Source organism: Daphnia pulicaria, chromosome 7 (assembly GCF_021234035.1).
Source record: "Daphnia pulicaria isolate SC F1-1A chromosome 7, SC_F0-13Bv2, whole genome shotgun sequence".
Taxonomy (NCBI): Eukaryota; Metazoa; Arthropoda; class Branchiopoda; order Diplostraca; family Daphniidae; genus Daphnia; species Daphnia pulicaria.
The window spans coordinates 4,273,399-4,300,431 of NC_060919.1; the positions used below are offsets into that span (position 1 = coordinate 4,273,399).

The following is a 27,033-nucleotide window of genomic DNA, read 5'->3' on the forward strand; positions in this document are numbered from 1 at the left end:
CAAGTTTCTAATTCATTTTTTATTAGATAGAGTAACGGAGTAACAGAGACTAATTGATATATGTACGGATATGTATGCAAGTGCGTGCCCTAGTTTTAGCTTTAGTTCACAATTCTGTCACCTGGAGCTAGTGTAGCCTCGTTTTTATTTACTTTTTGCAGATGCACTGGCCCTTGAAAGTCTTTTGCAAAACGATCACTGTTTTGGTTTTAAGTGATTAGATTGTAAACATGGCTCTAGCGTATTCAAATATCGAGCTTTCAATTAGAAGAGTTATAGTTAAGGAAATCGAAAAAAGAAATTATCGAGAAAAAGAGCCATTTGAAGTTCTCATAGCTACATGTAAGTTGATGGTTGATATTTAAAAAATTTTTATTTGAAATAACATGTGGTGTGTCTGCTATAAATCTTGCAATTTTTCAATTTAATTAGATAACAAGTTATTTGATGCCGTGTCAGAACTAAGGCATGAGATTCTCTTACTTACTATCCAAAATGAGAAACTTAGGCAAGAGAGTCTACAAAATGGCCAAGGTTTATGTGAAGGAAATAAGGCACCTGAAAAATCTTCAGTTAGTGAATTTTCAAATTTAATTTAGCATGAAAACTGGCTTAAATGTTACTTAGACACAACTTCATCTTAATTTTATTGAATAGATTTTGGAACAGAAGATCTATTCACTGCAAGAAGAATTGACAAATCTTCATCGTCGTAAAGGAGAACATGCTCAACAAATAGTTGACTTAACCAGCAAATTGCAAGAAACTGAAAAGAATCTTAGCTTAAAAGAATCCTTGTAAGTCAAACAAAAACTACATAACATGTGCTCGATAAGTCATTAACTCTTCACTGCAAAAATTTTGTCAGGCTAAACGAAGCAGAAACAACTATTATTGTGTTGAAGGATGAAAAAAAGCAATTGGAGATAAGTCTTTCAGAGATTGAGGGAGGTAATCAGGTGCTAAGAGATGAACATCAAGCTTTGCAGATTGCATATGCCTCCATTGAAGAAAAATTAAAAATTCTTCATGTAAGTTAAACATAGTTAGTCTTTCTAGTTGATTTTTGTACTTAAATTGAAATCTGGTTTAGTTTGAAAACATTGCCCTGGTTGAGAGGTTGATGGCCTATAAAGCCCATGATGCTGAAATATTAAATAAAGAAAATGAGCATTTTGTAAAGTAGGTTTCAACATTAACAAAAAATTAGTTATGTGAGATTAATTGTTTAATTTTTTTCAATAGGATTAAACAAGCTCAAATGCAAAAGGAGCTTGAGGAAGCAGCAAGTGAAGTCAAAGTAGTTAGTACAGACAGAATCCTATTCGAAACGCCTCTACTCTCATCGTCGATTCCGACAAAAGTCCATTCCAAATTTGTAAGTTATGTAGCACTGTAGGCCAAAATTACACTACGAGACTACTCTACACAAGAGAATCATTTTCTGTACTAAAACATTACATACGATATTATAACTATGATTGAACTGTGTGTGTCTGACCATATAGGAAGCTCATGAAGGAGAAGTCAATGCGCTACAGTTCAATGCTGCTGGTCGAATGTTGGCTTCTGGTGGAGGCGATAGAAAAATCAAGTTATGGGATGTTGGTCAAAGTAAGACATAATTAATCTTCTAAAAACTTATACTCACCTCAATTTTGTTTCTAATCTTTTTAGATAGTTGTTCACTTCGAGGATCTCTTACAGGTAGTAACGCCGGCATCACCTCAGTAGAATTCGATCCCAACGGAGCGATGATTCTTGCTGCTTCCAACGGTAATACATTACCAGATGAAATCTTTTAACGATAGTAACTAACACTTTCTAAAAACCAAAATAGATTTTGCCACACGTGTATGGACGGTAGAGGACCAAAGGCTGAGGGTAAGTTTGACAAATCAAACTCCATTGTATTTTTGAATTTTGGAAAAAAAGAGACCGATTCTATGTACACAGAGGGGGAACAATTTTAGATTCGTTTCCTTAATTTCAAATAAGGAGAAAGATCGATTGCAAACACTAGTTAATTTGATTGCACTAAAAACGGAGTGAAAGGAGGGTGGGAGAAGGGATGGAAAGCATTTCATGTCATAGGTTTACTAAGAAAATCTTAAGCCTAGGAATAATTGTAACAAATTGAGTCGAGTATATCAATAGGAAAGGAATACCTCATTCAGAAACGATAGAATAACCCCGTCACCTCGCTTTCAAAGCCCCAAATCAAGAGAAACCACGTATGTGACCTTGTGACTCATCAGAGGAGAGGAATAGATGATTCCTTGAATTCCTTGGTGAGTCACATTGTCTGGGAGGGAAACATTTTTTGGGAAAATACCAACCGAGGAGATTACAAAAAAACGACGACGACGACAAAGAATCTGTGGCTGGAACGGTTTTTAAAGTCTTCGAGAATAACCTGCGTTGCTAGGATTGTAGAGCTGGTGGAGGTTGTTGACAGCTACATCGACCATGGTCATGTTATCTTGTTGCTTGGCACGCCTCTTTCTTTGCCAGATGTAAGTCCAAGCGACGATGATGACCAATTGGGCGGCCAAGAACAAAGCTCCAGCAATGATGAGGCCGAGCGTGTTGATGCAACTACTGCCCGACAGCTTCTCTTTGATGAAAACTTCAGTCAATGAAGAATTGCCGCCGTGTTTGAAATCGTTGATGAACGAGTAGTGGTTCCTCTCTTTTTCCAATTCCATCACGCTGTCAGATAAGTCTGCTGCTGGTGGTGGGTTGAATCTGTCGACGATTTCGATGGTTTGAACGACAAGGACCTCTTCTGAGTTAGCATCGCGTCTCTCTCGTGAGAGTGCCCTCCTCTTGCGACCGTAGGAATCGAGAAGACGGACGTCACCGGTGTAGTCGGCCACGTCGCATTTGACAGGCTCGCAGGACGGCAGACAGGGTGAGACCAAAGCTCGGAATTGAACCTTGTCGGACGATGGGAATTTGAAGGCGTCGAATGCGCTGAGAAGGATCTTGCTGGATTCGGCGGATTTATCGATGACGCCCATAATGCTGGGATCAGTGGGGCACCCGCGGTCATCGATCAACAGAATCTCGTTGCTGTCAACTCCATCCAGGGCGACCAAATCGCGAACAAAGATCTCGTACGGGCTGTTTTTGTCGACGATCTCGAAGCGGAGATCGAGGGAATCACCAACTTGGGCAGATGGTACGTCGACGCCATCTTTAGTGGTAACTCGCATGACCACGTTGGGACCTTCGACGACAGCTTCTTCGCTGAGAACTGGAATAATGTCGCCGGTGATCTCCAGATCGACCTGGTTGGAGACGCTCTTGTTGCCCAAATCGTACTGGCAATGGACGGAAAGACCCAAATCAGCGCTGGTGATGATACGGTCGTGATGTTGGAGAATGATGTCGTTGGAATATCGGCCCTGTCCGTCCTTGCGAACGTTGCACTCGATGTCGTTGTAGGCCATGCGGAGCTCGAAATCGAGACTGGCTGTGACGTCATTGACGCACGAGTTGGGACTGCCCTTTGCGTAGATCTTTCCGTTGAAGATTTTGCTGGTGCGGATTTTGGCCACCATGTCGCCTGAGCGGCAGTCGATCGTGACATTGTAGCATGAGCTCAATTCGTAAGTGGCTGCTCCGGCAATCTCCAAGTAAGGTTCCTAATTGAATTGTTCGTTTTAAATTTCTGTTGACGAGAAAGGGGAAAAATCAATACCTGAATGTTGGTCAAAGTGGCCAAAGCGTGATGGCTGAGTCGGCAGACGTTCTCGCCAGTGTCAGCGTAGTCGAAAGAGTGGCAGCGGTAGGGTGCGGTGAGGCAGAGTTGACGGCAATCATCGATGGTGCTAACGTCCTGGAAAACTGAGTCGACGGTCTTGAGAATGCGGCCTTCCAATTTCTGGAACTCGCAGAGTTTGACGGGATCATCGACGCAGTTGTTCTCCATGTAGTCAGAGCTGGTCGATGGCTTGAAAGCTCCAGTTCCGGCCATCGTGTGACGGTCCATGTCAGAGAGTCGGCAATCACCAGTGACGTTGTTGAAATTCACGGATCTATTTTTATTTTGAACAATTGAAAATTGAAAACGAAAAAATATTTTGGGTTATTTTCCTGCATTGGGAATTGTTGTTGCGTGCGACGAAAGAAATCTATGGAGCGTTTCAACAATTTTCCTCCTTCAACAAGATGAGTAGGGAAAACCTGTTCGTGAGCCATAACACTTTCGGTGGTGAGAAATCGGCACCAGATGGTACTTTCAGTTTTCCTTTCTCTCTTTTTTTAAAAGCCCTTATCGTGGCTTCGTATGTCATTTTAGAATAGAACTAAACGACGTTTTGCCCGAGTGAACAACCGCCAACAAGGTCTTTTCAAGTTCGCTGCTCTTTAAAGTCTCGCTACTTGTCGTCGATATCCAATCTGTTTGTTGTTTTTTTCTGGTGATGTCCTGTTCTGAGCTAACGTTATCATTGATCCCGTGACGAACAGCATCAAAAGAATGTTTGTGATAAACTTCCCGTTGTTGATTTTATTAGACCTCTTCTACTTTTAGATTAGGTGTGTCAACAGTTATGTTGTAGCTCTGAGAGCTTTCAACCTCTTTTGAATGCTTTCAAACACCTAGACGCTGTTATTGAATAGAGTTAGGATACAGTGGTGGTCCACGGAGAATGCCATCTGTTGTCGACGGTTCATGGTCCAGGCAAATAAAAAGAACGCCGCTTTGAATACTAAAGAAATGTAGCTGCCCAATCTTGCTAGAAAGGAGAACTGGGGATTTTTCTAGGTAGAATTTTGTTTTTCAAATTCCCGCTCAACAAATTATCTAGTCTTTTTTTTTGTGCAGATCTATCATTGTTGATTTTTGTAATTTTGTTTTCTCTGCGCGAATTTTAATGATTGAAATCGATTAAAATTCACGTGATAAAAGGTTCACTCTGTTGGAACAGTTAATGTATCCAAATACAAACTTTATAATGTAGGACTAGTGGTCTCAAATTACATAGACGTCGGTTTCTTTGACGTCTAATAGCGGAACTTAATCATGACTGCTTTTATTGCCCGTGCTTTTGAAACTGTCTCTCTATTTTTTTTCCCTACCGGACATAGTAGTTGGGCTAGGTTCGTTTTGTGTATGCGTTTCGCAATTCACTCTCAATTATAAACAACAGTTGGGGTTCTGTGTGAAAATGGTCTGCTACAGGCCTGAAGGTGGTCAGTCACGCATCCCTGCCTGTGAAACATTTTGCCTTGGCGAAGACGAAATTAAATTGCCATGTGTGAGAAAACGGCGTTTTCTCGCCGGCTTGAATGCAATTAAAACATTTTTTGGGGGAGGTTCTACGTTAATAGGCTGTTTTTTCCCTTTTCTTTAATGTTTGTACTTTTTTGGTTTCGTGCCCGATTGATTTTCAAGAGAAAGAAATCGAAAGTAAAAAAAAAAAATCAAACTCACCTGCAAGTGAATTCACGTTCTCCGAGACAGAGTTCCTCGCATGCCTGGCGATTAGCAACACGACGACGGCGCTTGGCTAGAGTTTCCAATTCGTAGCCCTGGACTCGCTCGAAACTCCAGGCGCGATTGCAGACGGTGTTGGCACCCACTGGCTCGGCTCGGCTGGTCGGAACGCGTTGAGGTCTCAGCGCTGGGTTGCGTTGGCTGGGCGGGCTAATGCGGAGAGCTCCTCTGCCATCGGTAATGGACTCGACGGGTTCAGTGGGACCCACTGTGATGCGAAGGCAATTCTTTTGGACGTACAAAGTGAAGACGGGGAATTGCGAAGTGGTCAGAGCACCTGTTGGGGAGGGGGGAAGTAGAAATTTGAATTTAAATTGCCCGCCAAAACTATTTCAAGTTGTGATGCTTACCTGGCATAGCATCAGCGTTGGAGCTGAAGAGAACACAAAGTCCGGTCTCGTAATTGATGGACTGACAGCTGGTGTTTTGCCGACAGGTCTGAATACAATCGGTTAGCATGAGCGTGCCCGGCTGCGAGTCGAGCATATCGGCCGGTGCCGAGTAGACGTAACCAGTGATGAGCTCGAAAGTCACGCTATCCTCCGGGCAATTGAGGCCGGCTGTAGCGGGCGAAGTAGCCGCAAACGAAGGTCCCGATGATGATTGTTGCGTCGGTGGTTGCGGGGTTACCACCGTGGTGGCTACGCTAGTGGACGAACTCAAGTTAACGGGCGTTGTTGGTGCACCGCTGGTTTCGTCGGTGTCGGTGAATTGACCCTCGGCTAGGCCGATCATCCCGACTGCCATCAGAACGATGTAAATAGCCGACCACACCAGGTGTGATGCCGGCTGACTTCTTTGTTTGGCCATCTGTCGCTTCGTTATGGGATCAATAATTCCAAATAAACTCACAGGCTTTTTGATTCCTTCAATCGCAGCGATTTAGAACCTGTTGTCAGAAAACGAAACAAATAATTGATGCGAAATTATTTAAAATGACTCTAATGAACATTTCACATGTTGATTAAATGTGTAAAGTTCGTTGAACCGGTCACGCTTGACTGTCGCACTACACGTGAGCACCTCAAGAGTCATTGGACCGTAAGGAAAAGGCCAAGGGAATCCAAATACAGCCCTGGGTGTACCGTATACTACTCTGTAATAGAGTCCTTTCCCTTTCTTTCCCTTTGCTGCTGCTTTTACCAACTAGGTGTAACAAGTGTCCTTGCTCCATCGAGTTCAAATCCCGGAGCATCTCGACTTACTCAAGCATCGCAGTCGTTTTGTCTTTTCTCCTATTTTCTCTACCTGGAAGGTATTCCTCTCGTTCGTCCATCCCTTTTTTCTTACAAGTCGCCCGTGACGGGTGAAGTTTGTCTTTGAATGTGACATCAAGTGAAGAATTACCCCGAGGTGATTTGCAATACCCTTTTTTTTTTTCGCCAAGAGTCGCTAACAAGTCAATTAGGGATCTCGAATTCTTTTAGGTAAAGAAAAGTAAAAAGGGAATACAATCGGACATTATTGATGTTGGCATGACGAAGCATTCGACTTTTTTTTTTAACCCTGACGGTTCCAATCGAAAATGATGGCGTTTAAATAACTGAAGGTTATTGACCGGTTAGTTTCCGATATTTTGATTGCATCTTGGTCTCCCGCTCAAGACATTTACATTTTTTTTAAATTTTATCGAGCAATTTTCAAGCATCACAAACTGGCCTTTTTTTTGTCTTTATTGTTCTTGTGGATTGTAGCGTGAACCGCAATCAACCGAGTTTAAAGTCCGTCGTGAAACGAACGGTGTATATTGCTAACTGGACCAAGAATTAAACGAAACTGGACATTTGATGATCTGAGCGGGTTAGAAATGAATCTATCCAAATATCACCGCTAAGCGCCCCAGTATTCAAAGTTTTACAAATTGACCGTTTACTTAAGGTGATTCAAATGTTCGTTTTTTCTACCGCCCTTTTTTAAAAAGAAGTGTTACACTTTTGTCCAAATTTTGGCTTACCTTGCAAGGTCGTCGATCAAATGTGTCCTCGGGTTGGTTTTTTTTTCGCCGGAATAAATAAAAGATGCAGGGCGTTGAAAAGAAAACTGATGACAGAAAACTAGGGAATCCGATCGAAAGGCTCACTTCGTCGGCCCAATAAATAAAAGCTCAAACTTGGTTGGGTGATCCGCTGATGATTTGGTTGGAATGGGAGAGCACCTCTTGGAATGAGGACTGTTTGAAAGACGCTGTTGGAATGATATCAACTGCTGCGATGCCGGTGCTTTTATATCGTGAGGTGGGGGCACCGCGGGCGCGTCGCGGAGGAAGTATCACGGCGGCGGAATGCCCTCTTCCGGAATTACGGCACGAGGATGTTCCTCCTCCTACTTTTTCTTTGGCTTGCCTTATTTCATGGTCAAGGTTCCTTGACGTCAGAATATACCTACACCAACCTGCAGGGCCTTTTTTCTTTCCCTCTTTCATTCGTTCGCCCGTCTCCTAGCAGCCAACCAGCATTTTTCGGGAGTCCGTTTCATCCCTCCCCCGCGCGACGCTCTAGTCCACTGTACTTAGTTACTACACTATCCTCGGTCGACGACGCATTCGGCCGTCATATTCAATAATTCATATCGTATTTTTCCCCCTTTCAAATCTCGCCGTTTTCCCATTCTATTTATTTCGGGTTGACAAAGCACAAATCCCACCGTAGTGATTTTGAAACGTTTTCGTTGCTGGTAATAATTCGACATGTTTTGTTTGTTGAATTAAATGCCTTCAAAATGGTACCGACGGTTGGAACTTGAGTTGGCCGTGCGTTTAACAAAAAAATAAAAATAAAAATCCCTTGGAGGTCAGTTACCTGAGCTCGGGAGCTCAGGCCAACTACCCCTTGACGTTTTCGGCTACCTTTTTTGTATGGGGGTATGAGCATCACCTTTGCGGTGCGTGTGTTGTCGCAAAGCTCCCGCAATCCTTTTTATTGTTACGATTCTTAATTTCTATAGAGTCTCATGTACTTATGACAGAGTCCAATTGTCACTCCCTCTCACCTGTCATATCTCGCTCGGCTTTTGTCTCGTTCGACTAAGTTAAAATCCAACACATGTCTGTCGGTGTTTTCTTTCCTTCATCATCTCGTACGAGACCCATTAAATGAAGCTCTTTTTTTCAAAATTAAAAACTGTTTAAAAGTCGCCAGTTCGTCGCGCATCTGTTGGCGAGTCTGTTGGTAGAATTTCACTTCATTTTTTGTCTCGGCAAGGTTGTCTTTTTTATTATTATTGTTACAATGTCCCCAGTACGGAGATTTTTTTTTAAATGTGATGCGCGCCATTTCCCATATCAAATTTGAAATTTTCTTCCGGCCGGCCCCCCAGCCGAAAATTGATTTACGGAATTTAAATTAGAGCCGGGCGAAATGTTTTTTAAAATTTAATAGTGGAAAAAAAAACAATACAGCTCGAATAACGGTGAACGCCAAGATCAAAAGTCTTTCATCTCATTCTCGTATGATTGGTTGCGGTGTCAATTATTTTTTGTTTCACCTTTTTTCTTGTGGTACGTTGCCGGTTCCACTGATTACCCACTTCAGCGAAACGGAATCATTTCAATCATGTTTGGCGAATCGAGTACGGATGGATAATTTCTCGATACTCTCTCTCCATCGACTACTGCACATTTTGTCGATGGCCGGACACACTGTGTAGTTATGTAATAGGAAAGACAGAAGAAGAAGAAGACGAAATGGAAGAGAGAGAAAAACAAAAAAGAAAAAGAAGTCTGGCTAGTGCCAACAACCTGTTGGCCAGCAGTTGGGATGGAACGGAAGGAGACAAGGCTGTTTGCCTCGAACTGGTGGTGGTGGTGGCGGTGGTGGTGGTACATGGTGTGGCATTTTGGTGCGGTCGATGGAATACCTTCTCGCTGGCTCGCCACCGGAAAAGACGACGACAAAAAAACAACTTTTTCCGTCCTATACTTCCATGCGCGCGCGCGCGCCTTCTATTCCCATGCCTGTGGTTGTGGAAACAGCCAAGTCTTGTCGTGTCCGATAGGACGGTCTCGGCCGGTTACCCATTTCTTGGATGGGCGTCAAAAGAAAGAAAGAAAGAAAAGAGTTCCTTTATTTCTTCGTATTTCACATTTCAAGAAATGCCCAAGTTGGCCGCCATGATTCCGAAAGGGTCAATCAATATAACGGTCATTTGGTATTTCTTCTCATCTCTTTTATGCTACTGTGTTTTTATATACGAGAGTACATATGTGTGTGTAGAAAACACGTTACGGGCCGATAAACCGGTTTGGTCTCTTCTTCTTAAATTGGACGACGTATTGAATGACTGGAAATCATCGCGCGGATGTTTCTTTTTTATTCCGTTCCTGTCCTTAGTCCGTGTTGAGTGGTGCCGTGTGTTATTTACAGTCGGTTGAACCGGCATTTACTCACCGCGCGGCTCGGGCTTCTCGCGAAATAAGAAAAAATACAGTTCTTTTCGCTCATACTTGTAGTTGAGAGAATGGCGCATTGGTGGCTATTTCTTTATTTATTGATTTATTCTTTCGCTTGTTTTCCTTCCATCTCCTTTTTAAGATGGGTAAAAGCTCTGGGTACTCTTGTTTTTGTTTTTTCCTTTTTTCTTTTTATTCATTTTTGTTTAATTTCACAAGTGCGTTTCGTATCAAAATCCTAAGGGGGGAAATAACAATAGTGCTCGGACACACTCGGACCCGTTGGCGTGTTGGTGATTAATGATTCCCGACACAGAGGACGACTGTGTTTACAGCAGGAACAAACACCAACTGGCGTCATTTCTTTTTTAAGAGCTAGATTTTTCTTCTTTTAAAGCCACCTTAGCCTTGGGTGACGGATGCCCACGCAATTATACAATGACGAGGAACGAAATGTACTTCAAAGAAAACTTGATTCTCTTTTTCTTTTTCAACAGAAAAGAAAATGAAAGTCCTATAACTCCTTGAAAATATGAAGGATAACAAACCTGACCGTCACATAAAATTTCTTGACCATCTTTTCGGTCAGAAACTAAATCAAGGATTAAAGATGATATTTGGATATATTTGGCGGCGCGGTGATGGAATGGGCGGGTTAGGTGTAACATAAGTTTGCCAGCTGTTTTTCTTTTCTTTTTTTTTTTTAAAACTTGTTTGTCAGACGTATAATAATAATATAAGCGCAACCCCATGTCTTTCACCCCGAGAAAATCATGGCCGGCAGAAGAAGAAGAAGAAGAAAATCGTGAGGATGACCGCGCGCTTATATATAGCCGCCAGTTGCTTCAAATTATTATTTATTTATTTTTTAAGGGGGGAGAAGAAGAAGAAGGAGGGATTCTTTTGCGGCCGTTTTGTTGTGGCTTTGTCTTTACCGGTGGCTCACGAATCACGATCGTCCACATTGACATTGGCTGGAGTTTAGTGATTTAGGCATAGGGAATGACCGTAATTGATGTCCGAATCCAAGTCTACAATCTTTTTCTTTTCTTTTTTTGTTCAACATTCCAATTGCCCAATTGAAAAATCTAAAACAAAACTCGAAATGAAAACAGAAATGTTCTTGGCGGCAGTGCTGCGGTCACACCCCCGTGAGAATTTTCAAAAGTTCTCCCTCCCTTCCAGCGTAAACACATCCAAATTATCGCAGAAAAGGCCTTTTATTCCATCCTTTTTGGTTCGCTTATTTAAGATTTCTATCTATTTTTTTTTCTTCTTTCGGTGGGATTTTCCCTTGTCCGAACGCCATTTCAACTTGGCCTTTATAATAATGAGAACATATCTGATTTGAGCGGAAAGAAAACAAGAAGAAAATTCTTGTGGTGAATGGCAAGCAAAGTCGAGGTTGTCTCTGTCAGATTGATTGACTGTGGCATACATTTTTTTGCGGTTTATTGAGAACCCCTAGGTCTAATTTCACATTTTTATTTACCAAAAGAAAAATAACGGCCTTCCATTTTATTTGGTTTTTGAACTCTACGTTTCGTATTGTCGAGCATTCTTAGATCGGGAAGAATCGACGAAATTTCATGGAAGGGTGTCGATCAAGTGTCAAATTGAAAGTCGAAGAAATGGCCAGCCAAACAAAAGGGAATGGTCTCAAGTTGAACGGAGCTGGAGGGGCTCCCTATGTCTGTGATCATCACTTGTTTACTCTTCCTGACTTCTTCTCCTGCCGCATTCAGCGCTGTTTTATCTTTCAAGACTTTTCTTCTTCTTCTTCTTCTTCGTCGACATTCCATTATTCGTCATTTGCGCTTGGTCGATTTATTTTTGAGCCAGAGCTGCCAGACACATTGGTGGCCGTCGCCAGCCTTTTTGAACGTGTCGACTGCTGTCGGCTGTCATCGGAAAACACAAGAAAAAAATATCAGTTGCAAGAGAAAAGTTAAATATGAAAATAACATCAAAGAGGTGAAGAAAAGTCGCAACGGATGGTAGCCATTCATTAGACGTGTCTTGTTTCAACCTCCACTCTCTCTCTTTTAGCAGCGAAATTGTTTTTAAAAAAGACGCGTTGGGTCTTTTTTCTATCTTTTCCATCCATTTCACTGCGGCCGATGACTCTTGTTGCTGGATGGGAGAGTCGGACGGACGAATGTTTAAAACGACGGTTGTTGCCTTTTTTTTTCTTGCCGAGCGCTGCTGCCGTTCAAGCAAAACATTTGACTTTGGGTCTGCTGACGGTCTTTTGTGTTGGCCAAACATTCTTCTGCCAATTCATCTTCGGAGTACTGCTGGTACTGCCTGCCTCTCTCTGCGTGTATTTTCTGTATTTCGTTTCTGCCCGACTGCTCGTGATAATGACCCTTAGGTTTTCTTGATTGGATTTGTCCGGCTGTCCATCTGTCGTGCGTAATATTTTTCTTCGTCGCGATTAATGTTCCTTATTTGATTTACTACTTCATCAGGGAAAAATGCAATCGAAATTCTTGAACCGACTTCCTCCAGTTCACTTTTGGAAAACCTCCTCGTTTGAATTTGGAATTTCCTTTTTACTTTTTTTTATTTTTTATTTGAGTTGATTACAGAGCTAAAAAAATAACCGGATGTGAAACATTGGCAACAGCTCCGTCTCACTTTTATTTTTTCCAATGTCTTCAACTTTTTCTTTCATTTCTTTTTCTCTTTCTCTGTTCCTTGGAGCTTTTATCGCTACACTTGCACTTACGCGTTGAGCTCTTGAAATTTATCGTCTAACTGTTCTTGTTGGAGAGGCGGGGAAGTTAGTGAAAGGGTAACCGAAATGTGTTTTTAAGCTAGAAAGAAGAAGTGCGTAATGTTGAATAACGTCCAAGTTTGGTTATGCCTCATGAATGGCCTCTATTTTGTTTTTTGTTTTTTGTTTTCTTGCCCCGTATACACCGTCAGAAAAAAGGGAACGAAAGTGATGCCGATGCACTCTAATGAATAGAAGAATAAATAGCGGATCTTCCCAGTATAAAATAAGAGGTTTTTTTTTCTGTCTTGCCAAGAGTTTCGTAAGATATTAAATTGTGGTTGTGTGTTTGTGATAAAAGCTCTTGTTGTTCGACCGGTCACGAACCAATCAACCGGACAATAATAACCTTGGGTGTTTGTACAAAATCTAAACATACGAACGTAAATATCATTGAATGGAACGGCGCTGATGCCGCTGTGTATACATTCAGTAGGAAAAAAAAAATGTTACAAAAGGTAAAAATCAATAAACAGCCGGGAGTATTATTCATCTCTTGGGTGCACCCCGACTGCGTTGTCCATGACGATGCAAATTCTCTTGTTGTCTTTTTCCATTTTTCTTGTTGACATTTTGAATTTGAAATTTTTTTGAAACACTAGATATAGAGTGGGCTAGGATGTGTGATTTCATAACTCTCTTTCGTGCATGAGAGATGATCATCTTTTTATTTTTCCGCATTACGTCAATGCCCTATAGTGACCGAAGGTGGACTTATAAGGCTGGTTTTTTTTATTTTACAGCAGTAGCGGTGGCGGTGAATCAATTTCTTTCGTTTTTTTATTGACATTCTTTTGGTGTAACGCCAAGCGAGAGATAATCGTCGACGTCAATAAACACCACCGCCGCACCCGCTATCTGTATCCGGTGTCAGCGTCGACACACAGTCTATATATTTAATAATATCCGTACTCTATATAATTTATATACGTTAATTTCCTGTGTTTGACGACGATGATGGTAACTTTTAAATTCTAAATCGCACTCGAGAAAATATAGAAGGATCTGATTGTGTGTATCGGGCATTGAATGCCAAGTTCAGAGAGAGATGTGTCCTTTTGTGTGGATTATTTCCTTCGATTGTGTCCTCGGTGAGTGAGCGTTTTTCACTTGAATGTCTTTTCTTTTTTTCCTTCTTTCAATAATCGGCCGATGTTGTTTTGCGGTGGGTGGTATATCACGTTCGGACAGCCTCGTGATGTTGCTCCACCAGAGCCTCGGCTATGTGGATTGAAACGCGGGAGTTGACCGTCGCTTTCTCACGCGCAGCCAGTGGAAACTTGCGGTGCTCTGAAAAAAGACAAAAAGAAAATAGAAATGGTATAGGAGGTATCTTCAAAAAGAAACGTGAAAGAAGAAGTCATGATGATAAACGAAAGGAAAAATCTCTTTTTTTGGGGTTTCTCTTGTCTCTTGGCAGTCCATCAGAATATGGGGGGGGGGGGATGGAGGAATCTATATAGACGATTCCCACCTTAAGGAAGGTGGTTGACATTTTGCCGCTGGTCAATACCCAAGGAAGGTTGTTATGCGGTTCGTAATGTCATCATCATCATTGGCGTTTGTTTCCTTCTCTCTTTGGAAACCATAAATACCAGACAAAAGGAAAGAAAAATGTGGAGAGAAGAAAAAATCCAGTCGAACAGGGTTGAAGCGATAATGTTGGAAGCCGGCTGATTAGATTATGTGTGTACAGTTAGAGTCGCTAGAATGAACTCGACACACCAGTCACGACCGCAGACGAAATAAGTATGTATGTATTACGTACGTATTATACATGTGACATGACGGAGCGGATCAGTTCGTATTGCGATTCTTTGAATTCACTTTGTTCCGGTTGGTGCGCTAGTTTGTGCCCGACATTCGTCTAGCCTTATTTACATCCAAGCAGTCCTATAGAAATCGGCTTCTCACGATTGCGGATCTAACGAGCCAATAGTCCGGAAAAAAAAATTCTTTTGAGAGCTCTGGAATTATTCAAAACACATTACACTTTGAATAGATCAGAAAATCAAAACTTGTCTTGAGCCTTGTTAAGAAATTGTTGAACGATTCGCATGACGGACTCTACCACCTAAAAAAGTGGTCGACTGTTAAATCGTGTTCAATTGTTGTCGGCAGATTATTCGATTAGGATTAGCCGTTGTTGTTGTAGTTGTCAAGAGCAGGTGTCGGAATCAAGTCGATCAACCCAACTTGGATGAACGATCGTAAATAGCTGGCTTGGTCAGTCTTGTGTGGTTTTTAATCTGACATGTTTATCTACTGTGTGTACACTGCAGTCTTGATCATTGGCTAGGGTGGTAACTGGTCTGAGAAGAGTGAAATTCACAAGACCTGCTCATCGGGTTCTTTGGTCTGGATCACGCGTCAGATATAGAGGTGATTTCAAGGACTTTTATTGAATTTTTCTTTTAGTCTTGAAATATTGACGTCACTGCCGAGTTGTAAAGAATTGGATAACAAGTCACTGTTGTTAAATTGTTGTTGAAGAAATATTGTTTTGGCGGCGTCAGAAGATTACCAAAGTCTTTGTTTCATTATAATTCGATTCAATCAACAAGCGCCGTGTTTTCAAAAGAAGAAGCAAATGGGCTATCTATACCCGTTTTGTATTCTCTGATTCAATTTGAAAGATACCCCGTTGAGACGCTCAAACAATATTTGAAGTAAAAATAACCTGCGTGTTTTTTCAACAAGTTGATGATAAGGAGAAGAGCTCCTCGACTTATAAGAATCTTAACAAAGAGGTGAATAACCGCCGTCATTTGTTAGTGCTACCGTGTTGCACCTCTTCTCTCTCCTTTCTCTCCTTTCTCGAGCGATGATGCAGCAATGGCCACAATGTACTGTATCCACTTGGCTTGATCTTGGATGATATATTTGCTTCTTTCTTTTTCTTCTGTCTTTTTCTTTCGGTCATCAAATTCGTTGGAAACAGATCCTCTCCCCGATAAGGGCAACGATTATAGCGACCATATGATGACGACGCGGTCGTCGACACACAATGCGCGTGCCCGTTAAGGACTCGGAAGGAATGGCGACGTGATTAGTTTATCAAATCTCTATAGAGGGAGAGCCGCGAGCAATTGATAAATATATGAGCGTGTCGTTGCAAGACTAATAGATTGTTGTTGTTGTTGGCGTTTTTATTTTATTTTATTTAAATTTGTTTTCTAAAGCATTTAAAATGTGCTGACAATGGATGACGAGGGGCTTGTAACAGGTCGTGGACGTCGACGAACACAGGGAAAAACCGTTAATACTTTTATTTTCTTAACATAAAAAAAAGATCCGCTTTGATTATTATTATTTATTTTTTTTTTCGCACTATGGGTATAATAAGATTAAATGGACCCGGGTTCTTCGTAGACACATCACGTGAAATGATCTCTTTTGATTCGTCAGGTAGATGAATTCTTCTTCTTTCTTTCTTTTTTTAATAATTTTTAAATTTTTCACGGCGTTTTCTCGGAATATTTGAGTCAGTCAAAGGAGTTTTATCACGTTCGTTCATCTTGTTGGTGGTGACACAATGAAAAATGTGAAGACAAACCTATTCCGGGAATCGGCGTTTTTTTTTTTTTTTTAATTGCCCTTCTTCATTGCGCTTATTGAAAAGAGTGGTACCAGGGTATATAGCCAGAGTCCATTCAAAGACATAAAAGACGTACAGCACGCCGGAGGGAGCCCTTGTTTATTTCCACAATGAAACTCGGATAAAAAGCCAAGAAACCGTGGAATTTAAAATATTAATAATAATATTTTCCAAATGGGGGAAAAAGAAAAAAGAAACCCGGTCTAGCAGACGCCAAAAGTATACATTCCACGGGATATATAGTAATCATCTCAACATTCTCGCTTAACAAAGCGTTACGCACAAATTAATATTTCCACGCTTGCTCGTCTTGGCAGCTTTTAAACGAAATTGTTGCCGTTTTCTTTCAGGGGAACAGGAGATTTTTTTTTCTTTCTAAAAATGTAATATTGTAACGAAATTTGTCGGTCGCCCGCACGAAAAAAAAACCCGCCGAAATCCATTTATCCGATTTCGTTCGTATGCAGCTGTTGGCTAAAAAAAAAAAAAAAAAATTAAATGGCCACTCCTGTTGGGTGCGTAATGATTGAGCGGGAAACGGCACGCATTCGACTTTATTTTGTCTGGCTGCTTCACCTGGGCTTGTGCAATGGTGATGGATAGCTTCTGCCACGCCCTTCCAATGGCTGCAGATAATTAGATAACTTAGTACTTTTGACAGGATTTTGTGAACCTTGATTCCCCCCTTCGTTTCGCTCGCACTCCTTAACAAAAGTTAGTAGCTCCTTTGTCTCCTGCCGATTGACCGTAGAGACCACAAGGAGGTATGCGTCTCTAGTATTTGTCTGTGACGAGTTAATGCGTTTGGTGTGTGTGTGTGATATCAAAAGTCGTCGTCTTCTTCTTCTTTTCGGAATCCTCTTGTGGAAAAATGGAGAGTACAGAGACTAGTGCTCTATGGTGTGGAGACCGTGAGAAACCAGGAAAAAGATTCACGCGGAAGTGCATACCCATTTTTATATATTTATTTACATTCTTTTTTTTTGTTTTTTTTTACCACCCCACCTGGGCCGACCAACTCTTTTAACCGGAAGAAACGACTCACGCGGCAAAAAGTAAATCTGGTCGTCTTTTTTTTTTCTTGGGTACTTTATTTTTTAGGTCTTTTGAATATCTTTGGAATTTTTATCGTTAGGTTTTCCTGTTTAACACTTTTGGTTTGGAAAACAAAAAAGAAAAAAAAATCTCGGGTCTTTAGGTTAAAATGATGGCCACTTCGCTCTATTTCTTATCAAATTTTGTTGTGTTATTTTTTTTTGTTCTTCATTTAACGAACTCGCTCGGAATAGGATCTATAAAATAAATGGTACTCGGCGTGCCGGATTGTTTGCACATCGGCAGTGTGTACATAGAACTACTTTGGTTCTAACGGGTCGTATTCCGGTCATCTAACCTATTGTTGCCCGCTTGTTCCGGCGCGGTGACGCGCCTCAAAAAAAACAACAACCAACGGCCGACCATCAAACCACATTGCCGACCTTCCCGAAATCACCCAAGCGCGCGGTCAGAAGTAGAAGAAGAAGCTTCGACCGTGTGCAGCGCTCGCTCAATGTCCTTCTATTCTTTTCTTCTTCTTCTCGCCGTGAGTTGATAGTTTCTCGCTCTCGTATCTTTTTCTTTATTTCTTTCTTTTATTTTGTAATGGCTCGGTCAGGCCGGACACGCTAGCCTATAGTCTCAAATGAAATGCCATTATTTTCGTGGCTGATGATTTCAAACTTGGGTGGATTTCATTTAGACAATTTCGCTCGACATGTCCAGTCGGCTGGGAAAATGTTTATTATTTTACGACGTCGATCGATATCGATATGCCGAGCCAACAATTTTTTACAACTTTTTGGGTAGTTTATTAGCCCCCCTGGATGCCGTTATAGACTATAACAACGCGAAATGATGAAAAGCTTATTTGGATTTCCCACTTCTTTTTTTAGTTGCAGAGTGCACGTCAGGATGTACGTCAATGGCGGGTCCCCAGGTGGTCCCTGTTGGTTTCTTATATTTGAATAGCTTTTCGACTGACGTAATCTCGAGTTGACATCCAACGGAGTTTTTTGCACAAGGCAAATAGGGAAAGACCCTCAAATCGCCTCGAGTAGATGCAATCGTCTAATATCTGTAGATTCAACAAATCTTGTACAAATAATTCCTGTGCAACTTTTGTTGTATTAAAAGGATAAAAGAACCTGCTGTACAAGCAGAGGAGGTGTCAGCGTGACTGGAGCTTCCGCCAGGCCGTTTCGTCATCATGAGAGAGAGATGTGTGTGTGTGTGAGAACGGTCCCAGGGTTGGTTTGTAAATGGCGCGGGAACAAGGTACAAATGATTGCTGCCTATATGCACACGTGACTGATGAAAGAACCTCATCAGGGTACACTGTACTTTTCAGGCCGCTGACCAAAAGTCTTTTTTGTTTTGTTTCGGACAGCACGAGACCCAACAACACGGTGAATCAAAACAAGAAGCGTTGAATTTCTCTCTCACTTCATCTCCGCGTTAGTTACGTTCCGTTTGATCGCCATCTCCCGTTATTAGGACCATCTCGTTTCATTTCACTTTCGCAGCTTGGAGAAGAATAAAAGGCGAACCGGTTCATTCTCGCTGGGTGGCAACAAAACAACAAACAGCCAGCACTTTCTTTTGCCAACTCCTTTCCATGTTCCATTATCGGTCGTTAAACAGACCCCCGATTAGTCGAGCTAACCATCTTGTTGAAATGATTGCGGGTCCCATTTTTTTCTTCTTCTCCTTCTGGAAATGCACGTCGTGAGAAGTGTTTGCATCCATCGCCCATCTTGTAAAACCAGCCACTTGCTCTGATTGAAGAGGTTTTCTGTTTCACGACTTTCAAGAGTCTAACGAACTTGAAGTTTGGGGGTTGGGCTAGCGCGTTTTTTAAATGTTTATATTGTCACGCGCAAGGGAAGAATTTTCAACTTCTTCGCTTGGATTGCCCTTGATTATTTGACGCTGAAAAGGAAAAAAAAAAAGGTGAAGTGGCCATTTCAGTTCATATAAAAGAGTCCAACCAAATTTTGTGAAAAATCGTTGAGGCACGACGTAGCAGCCAGCCCCCCGATCGCGAGAACCGATCGAATAGGTTTTTCTCTATAAGCTAATGTACTATTTTTAAGGTGAGCCATTTCTTTTACTACCAAAGCTTTGCACTCAAGTCAATATATAGAATGCACAAGTGCACAAGTGGTGGAAGAGTCCATCGGGCCGATTTTTTTTTTCGGGTACTATCGCATATACTAGATGCGCGCAGTCGTAAAAATAAAAGGGGTAAGAAAAAAAAAAGCCAAATATGAAATAAAAACAAAATCAGTTTGGAATTTTTTGACGTTTGGTGTAAGCGCGGAAGTTGCGGTCATTTTTTTTTTTATCCGTTCCTGGGGGTGTTACTACGTGTACACACAGAAAGTGAGAGCATAATTCGTGAGGCCTTTTGAATCGCCGTGGAAACACATCCTTGGCCCGAGGCCATCCGTGACCGCTAGCCTGGACGATATGTTTCGGATTCGCTTTCATTTTTTTTTAATTTTTTTAACGTGATGTGGATGTGTTTATTTGGAGTGTTTTCTGCGTGTCATTGTTGATTGTGTTCGCCCTTTGAAAAGTAGCCGAATATTTCTGGTAGGCCGTCATCATCGATTTGATGAAGCTCACCATTGTATTACCGCTAAATTTGTATAATATCGTGACAATTGAAACCGGCCGTAACATCTATCTACCCTCTGGCTAATTTTGCTAGTTATATTTAGATTTCTTTTCATGAGGTAATTTGGAATAATTCATAATTTTCTGGGTCTTTTGAAGGTCTTCTTGCATTCGTCCTTTCCGTCCTTTGCGGTGTCTGATCGCGTCAACCAAATATTAATTGAATGATGGCTTTTGGCTGATATCCATCGAATTGGAGAGTTTGGTTGAAATCGATCCTCAATGTTATCACACACACACACACCGCGATGTGTTGTGGCCGTCAGACGTCTGGGTCGACGTCCTTCACTAATAAAAAACTCAAAGCAAAGGGGAGAAAAGAAAACAGAAATGAATTATGTCTATGAAAAAGGGCGAGTTAATTCGGCGCCAACGAGCCGCCGGGTTTTGTCTAGATTGCTAACACAACAGTAATCCTTCGTCATTTAACAGTTTTTTTTTGTGATATTTCAAAAAGAAAAGAGTGGGGGGATAAAAGGAACAAGAGGTAGTAGGTATATACATGGACATGATAAAAATGAAATATACTGCCGGCCGGCAACGGTTAATAGTCTCTCTTTTAGCAGAAAAGCATTCATCAATTCTTCCAGCATTTCCTCCGGTTGCGAAACGTTTTACGGTTCTCTGAATTACAAAATGTTCATAAAATAAAGCAGGGGAAAATATCATACAACACCGAATCAAAATTTAAATTTGATTTAAAAAATGTAACAATTATTTATTTATTTTTTAAATTCATGAGTGTTACCTAGCAAACTGTTATTACTCTCCAATTCCAATCCATTTCCGGTGGCATTCCAAATCATGCTATATATATAATCTGGCCAGTTCCTCTGTATATTATAGCCATAACTATTTTGAACGGGCTGCGACGGGGAGCTGCTTTCTTGATTACACCGTCGTGTATACGTAAAAGAGAACGACTGAAGCTCAGCAGGTGTTGCCTAGTGCACCTCCGACCGTTCTTTTTTTACCACCACCGGCACACGGCACAATCTGCATTTTTATTAGGGAATTTTAAAACGTAGTAATTACGGCGAATATATTTCCCTTAAGAAAATGCTCATCTACGTTTTCATTTCTTACGTAACATGATCTCTCATGGAGTTGTGATATTTTGGGCCTTTTTTATTTTTCGTTCGCTCCTGGGCATTGACTTGGGTCATCAGCCAAGAGAACAAACTCTTGTTTTTGTTCAATCTAAAATCCCTTTGCCTCTATTTTTATGCCTTTGATTATATTTTTTTAAATTGAAAAATGAAATCTATAAAAAGACCATTTTTTAAACTTGAAAGAAAAACTCTGTCTTCCTTGAGGTCGAAGAAATGTTGAGCGAGAAAGAAAAAAGCTGAGACTTATTTTACCTCTCTATTGATACAGCGGGTTATATAACTCGGCATTCTGCAATCTGCACGATCGTCTCCAATAGTTTGAATACCCTTTCTCACATTCAGTTTTATTCTTTCGGAAGATGGGTGGACAAGATAGATGCGTGTGACTTCGTCGTGTCTACGTGCACGGCGGGTGGGGACACAGAAAAAACCGCAACGACAATGGAATGACAAGAAGAATGTGGAGCTCTTTTTTTTTAAATTTTTTGGCGGGGGGGGGGGGAGACTCGATTGAAGCCGCCAATGAGCCGCGCCAAAAGTGCGCTTCTTTTATTTTTCTGCGGCGCGTTCATTTAAAAAATCCGGAATTATTTCACGACGGAAAGGGTTATATTATTCCGGCCAAATGAAAGTGCTGTAATAATTTCCTAAGTCTTTTTTTTATTTCATTTCATTTTATTTTTTATTTCGTGAAAAACCCATCGTCCTGTTACGGTGAGAACGTCAAGAGGAGCATCGTTTATCTTCGCCGACATAATCATTACGACTGTTTCATTCACACACGCATAGAGAGAGAGAAACCGGTAGGAAGTGCACAGTTCCGTAGCTGCTCTGAGCGGAAATGCCTTGTACGCTTCATTGACACATCGAGATAGAAACCAAGAGGGAACTTTTTTTTTTAAAGTGCAATGAACTTTTCGGACGATGATGAGTTTGTTTAGCTTGAACGGATCAACAAATAACTCTAACGGTTGCGATTAGTTTCATCTCGAGAAATAACATGTCCGCCGGGGGTGGTTGAGTTCCTTTTCGACGTCGAGACAATAGAAACAATCAACGCCATTAGCTGATTGCGATTGAAACTAATTGCCTTTGATTTTTCTATTTCTGTGGTTCTGTACCATTTCTTTCAGTTAGAATGCGGGAATGTCTTTTAAAAGGTTCTCACTTCTCGGCCACTCAACTGTCAGTTTGGCAATTGGTTCCGTTTGACCGTTTGCCGGCTTAAACAAGTGTGAAAATGATTTGCGAGTACTCGTCGTCTAACTGTTTTCGTTTTCACAGAAATTGCGATGGGAAAAGAAAAATCACGAGGAAGAATAGAAATTATTCAGAAGGCCGATGCGTGATTTAGCGTGAAGAACCCGAATCTCTCTTGTTGTCGCCGTTTTTTCTCTCTCTCTCGGTCAGTCCGTTTCTCGGATTTGAATGAACGGAAGTCGGAGCGAGGATTACCAAAAAAATTTCAGGGTGGAACGAATGGGAAAAAAAAAACTTCCAAGTGCACAGTGTCTTCTATACAGCTATGGCCATTTCGTTCAACGGGGCGTCACCAATCGGGCGACAATGCCGCGACGAGTTCAATCCTACCGTCTAACTGTTCATCTTTATGCCTTCTAAACAGTCGATCTAATCGATACCTACGCTGGGCAATATAGTCCACCGGTCTAAACGGTTGGTGACGTGCGATCGGAACGACGCAACAGTATTATCCCATCATGGCATCTTATGCGCAATAAATAAATAAATAACAGAATTTTTCTTGACGTGACCAGACGTGAGAAAATGTGACATTGATCGCTTGGAATTGGGTCGTTTTCCTGTCGTACAGTTACAGCAAGATTGCAGTTGAATTCAATATATATAAGTCTATAGGTGGTGTATAATGTATATACCATTGGCGTGGGCTGGAGCATCTCACACGGTTAGGTTGGCACAGTGGTCATATTATATTCCGCTGCCTGCACTTACTGGCCCAGTTGTCATTGTTGTTGTCGTTTCCTCTCTTTTCATGCCGATCATTTCGCCTGACGAGCTTGCACACCGCGTCGTCTTGTGCCCACAAAAGATCCGTCAGCGGGTCTGTCGACGGGCAGTCCTTAGGTATAAGAATGGCCTAAATTATCTAGACCTGCCTTATTTGATATGAATAGCTGTTCTTTGGTGGTTGCGTTTTATTCTTCATGAATCATGACAGAACAAAAAAAATATGAAGAGGAATAGGCAAAATGGAAGAAGAAAAGTTCAAAGGGAAATATAATAACTCGTCAAACCTAAGGCCCGTGTAACTGACTAGACTAACGAGGGCGAAAAGCAGTTGCAAAGATCTTGACGTCAGCGAAGTTCAATCGACATCTTTTTGAATAACGGTAATTAGGCTTCTATAGTAATCTCTCGTGAAGGCCGGTCAATGCGCAAAGAAACCCTGAAATGAAAGATAATGAAACAGGACTCTTGGAGGAAATTTGTTCGCATCATCTTCGGACCTTTCTTATCCAGCGGGATTTTTGAAAAACAAATTCAAGTCTCATGTTTCCTTAAAACGGCATGAATATAACATCAATTGAATAACCAAACAGTTCTTTTTTTATTTTTATTTTGAACTCGATTCTAAGAGTTTCCTTGATTGCTGCACTAATGTTCTAGGAAGAAAAAAAAAAACGAAATCTTTTCAGTTTTTTTTTTTTTTCGCTTCCTTATTTGACATCATAGTGGGATTTTTATGACTTTAACTAGACCAATTGATACTGTTTTCCTGTATCTCGCTCTTTTATCACTGTTACTTTTTATATGAAAATTGGCGGTTTTTGCTTTTTCAATTTTTTTTCTTTGAAAAAATGTATTTTCTTATTTTTCAGGCGAATTCGTATTTCGTCATAGGCGATAAAACCATACTATCGTTCATTCTTTATACTTTGATGCGTTATCCATTTGAACGGTTGTTCTTATCGACTTGAGTCATCCCTTTGGTCCCAATTCAATTAGTTGAGCTATTCCATCTAGCGCTATAGTATATAGATATGTGTTAGCGAGGCTCTGTGTGATGTTATTGCATAGAGTCATTCCGGGAAACGTTGAATGCGTGTGAATGCGTTTCGAGCGGTTCTTCTTCGTCGGTTTCCACGTGATGAAAAGCGGATGGAACTGTCGGCAACGACTCCATTTCCAAGATTAGGTGAATCGAACGGGGATCGCTTCCACCACCGCAAAGGCAAATCTATCGGGCCCTGTTATTCTCATCGAACTTTTTACAAGCCGAAACATCTTCGCTTACCGTTTCGACATGTTATCCACTTTTTTGAGAGTATGCCTTAGTCAGCGTGAGCGGACGTGTAACCGTCCTTCACCGGCCGTGGGAAAATATCACAAACAACTATAGAAGCTCCATGCATATTATTATTTGTACGGGCTTCGTATTGTATTTAAGTGCTTTAGAGTTCACGACATTCAATATAAAGAAAAAGACTGTTGAACTCTCCCCACCCCCTCCTGTTCTACATCCTCTCTTTTGTCTAGTAGAATCAAGAAGAAACAATTGACCCTTTCATTTGATGGTTATCTCGTGAACAAATCCAGTGTTGCGCAAGTGTCATTTTATTATTTTAAGAACTTTTTTTGGGAGTATTATTTTCTCTGTGTAACTCTCATTTTTATTTTTTTGTGTTTCTATTTTTACAGCACACGTTGACCGGGCACAGCGGCAAGGTCCTAGCGGCACGATTCATGGGTGACACGTCGATGGTCGTCACGGGGAGTCATGATCGCACGTTGAAGATTTGGGACCTGCGGTCTAGAGCCTGTAAGTTGATCAACATTTTTCAAGTTTCGTTAGACTTGCACTCGAGCGAGAAACTTGCAAACAATTCGTTCGAGTGGATCCAATTTTGAGACAGTATTTTCGATAGTTTTCTAGCTTATGGTATGTTGTTTAAAACAAAAAACAGTATCTATATATTTGTTGATTGTATATTTGAAATGCCATACCGTATTTCATACCGGATAGTGGACAGTTGCTATTGGAGTTCAGCAGGAAGTGGTCACTGTGGCCGCTCTAGGTGGTAGCTAGTTCATTATAGACTTGACGATTTGATGCAACAGAAAACCACTTCTTTTTCTAATAAAATAAAATCAGACATCAAATGATGAGGGTCGTAGAAATATTGACATTGTTGACGATTGAAACTTACTGTTCTTTTCTTGGTCGTTGACTTTTCTCTTTCCCAGAAAAAATCAAGGACATTCAGGAAATTAACCCAAAGGGTTTCTTTTCTTTGTGACATATTATTTAATCTATTCATTGTATTTTTAATTAATTAATTTTTAAAATTTATGATTCATCAATAGGTATTTCGACTAAATTTGCTGGTTCAAGCTGCAATGACCTGGTGACGATTGACGGCGTGCAAATTCTATCGGGCCATTTTGACAAGAAAATTCGCTTCTGGGATCAGCGTTCCGAGTCCAGCCACAATGAGATCCTTCTGCAGGGTAAAGTGACCTCGCTGGACCTTTCCCGCGATCGCAACTTCTTGCTGGCCTGCGTTCGCGACGACAGTCTCGTCACCATTGACCTGCGAATGAACCAGAAGATTTGCAACACTTTCACGTAAGTGCGCCATTGCTTCTTATTTCGATTCAAAACAGATTAAAGAAAATAATTTCATTCCGCTCGAGCGGCCCTTGGCTGCTTGCTAGTTCAATGCCCAGTCGAACGTGATGATATGGCTCACGTTCAATAGTCCCGAGTTTAATTTATTGGTCCCTAACGGTTCTCGCAGCATGTATATCCTCCCGTCGCCCCTGTGCGTTTTCCCCTTCGGTTTCCTTTTGGTTCTGGTCACTGTAACAATCTAATCTCCTAGAACGGTATAAGTTGGTTCTTGAAACTTGGATATTTTCTTTACGGACCTCTAATTCGCATTTTTCGAAGGAAACGCATCTAATTCTTCAAATTATTGATTTATGTTTGTGTAGTGATGACGAGTTCCACGTTGGGTGCGACTGGAACCGAGCGGCGTTCAGCAGTAGTGGCGAATACGTTTCGGTTGGCTCGTCGGATGGCACAGTGTTCATTTTCAACACCGCAACCAGCGTAGTTGAACAGAGACTCAAAGAGCACAGGTACTATTAATATATTCACATTTCAATCGATAATTCGTGAATCTGATTGTCCGTCTAACGTTTGATTTTCAGCTCCGCTGTGATAGCTGTAGCTTGGCACCCCAGCGATTATGCATTAGCCAGCTGTGATAAAACCAAACGCGTGGTGATTTGGACAGACGGAGGTTACAATTGAAAAACGAAACTACTCCGCTTGATCCAGCGTCAATCACATCTAGCTCCCTAGAATGTCGGCCTAGATTCCGTCGTTGCTCGAATCGATATTATCGACTATGAAAGCTTCCTTATTGTTAACCAAAAGTCAAGAATCCTTACTCTCAAAACTCTCATGTTATAGTTGTGCTACACACACACACATGTCATTTTCTCGCACTCTATTATTTCTAGTATAAACACTGGTAATTTTTTCAGACTATGGTGTGTATCTCCACTCCTGCTACCGTGTAAATGTTTACTTTAGGTGATGTTGTTGATTAAGGGGAAACAAATTGTTTTTCTTACCAAACAGATTTAATTACTAATCTTTAAGCCTCTTAAGATAAATACTGAGACATAAATACAAATAGAAAGTATCCGCTAAATTCCCGAGTAACTTTATGTTGCCTGACTAAAAATTGTGCGAGTCATCAACTCATCATTGACATATTTTTAATCATGCTGCGTTCCCGCTCACCAGTTGAACGGGATAACGTTGAGTTTTCAACCCCCTTCCTAGGTGTCGTATTGACAATGTGAATTCCCTTATTACCCACCCTCCCATTTTACGATTTCCAGCAGGTAAGTGTAAGCTGACAGTTCAGTGGTTCAGTACTT

General features: G+C 41.2%; 2 protein-coding genes across 2 annotated transcripts; one reads left to right on the forward strand and one right to left on the reverse strand.

Annotated features, from left to right (window-relative positions):
- Positions 1-136: 136 nt before the first annotated feature.
- LOC124349598 (autophagy-related protein 16-1-like) lies at positions 137-26,725 on the forward strand. Its single transcript, XM_046800339.1, has 13 exons — positions 137-342; positions 433-572; positions 658-797; positions 869-1,031; positions 1,094-1,182; positions 1,246-1,378; positions 1,509-1,614; positions 1,678-1,776; positions 1,841-1,884; positions 24,778-24,898; positions 25,444-25,705; positions 26,074-26,220; positions 26,293-26,725. Exons 1-13 carry the CDS (start codon positions 231-233, stop codon positions 26,393-26,395), a joined length of 1,659 nt encoding a protein of 552 aa, XP_046656295.1. The 5' UTR covers positions 137-230; the 3' UTR covers positions 26,396-26,725.
- Positions 1,880-7,719, reverse strand: LOC124349472. Its single transcript, XM_046800116.1, has 5 exons — positions 7,461-7,719; positions 5,857-6,395; positions 5,444-5,783; positions 3,707-4,043; positions 1,880-3,650 (listed from the first exon to the last, which is right to left on the reverse strand). The coding sequence occupies exons 2-5, from the start codon at positions 6,314-6,316 to the stop codon at positions 2,397-2,399; spliced, it is 2,391 nt and encodes a 796-aa protein (XP_046656072.1). The 5' UTR covers positions 6,317-6,395; positions 7,461-7,719; the 3' UTR covers positions 1,880-2,396.
- Positions 26,726-27,033: the final 308 nt, after the last annotated feature.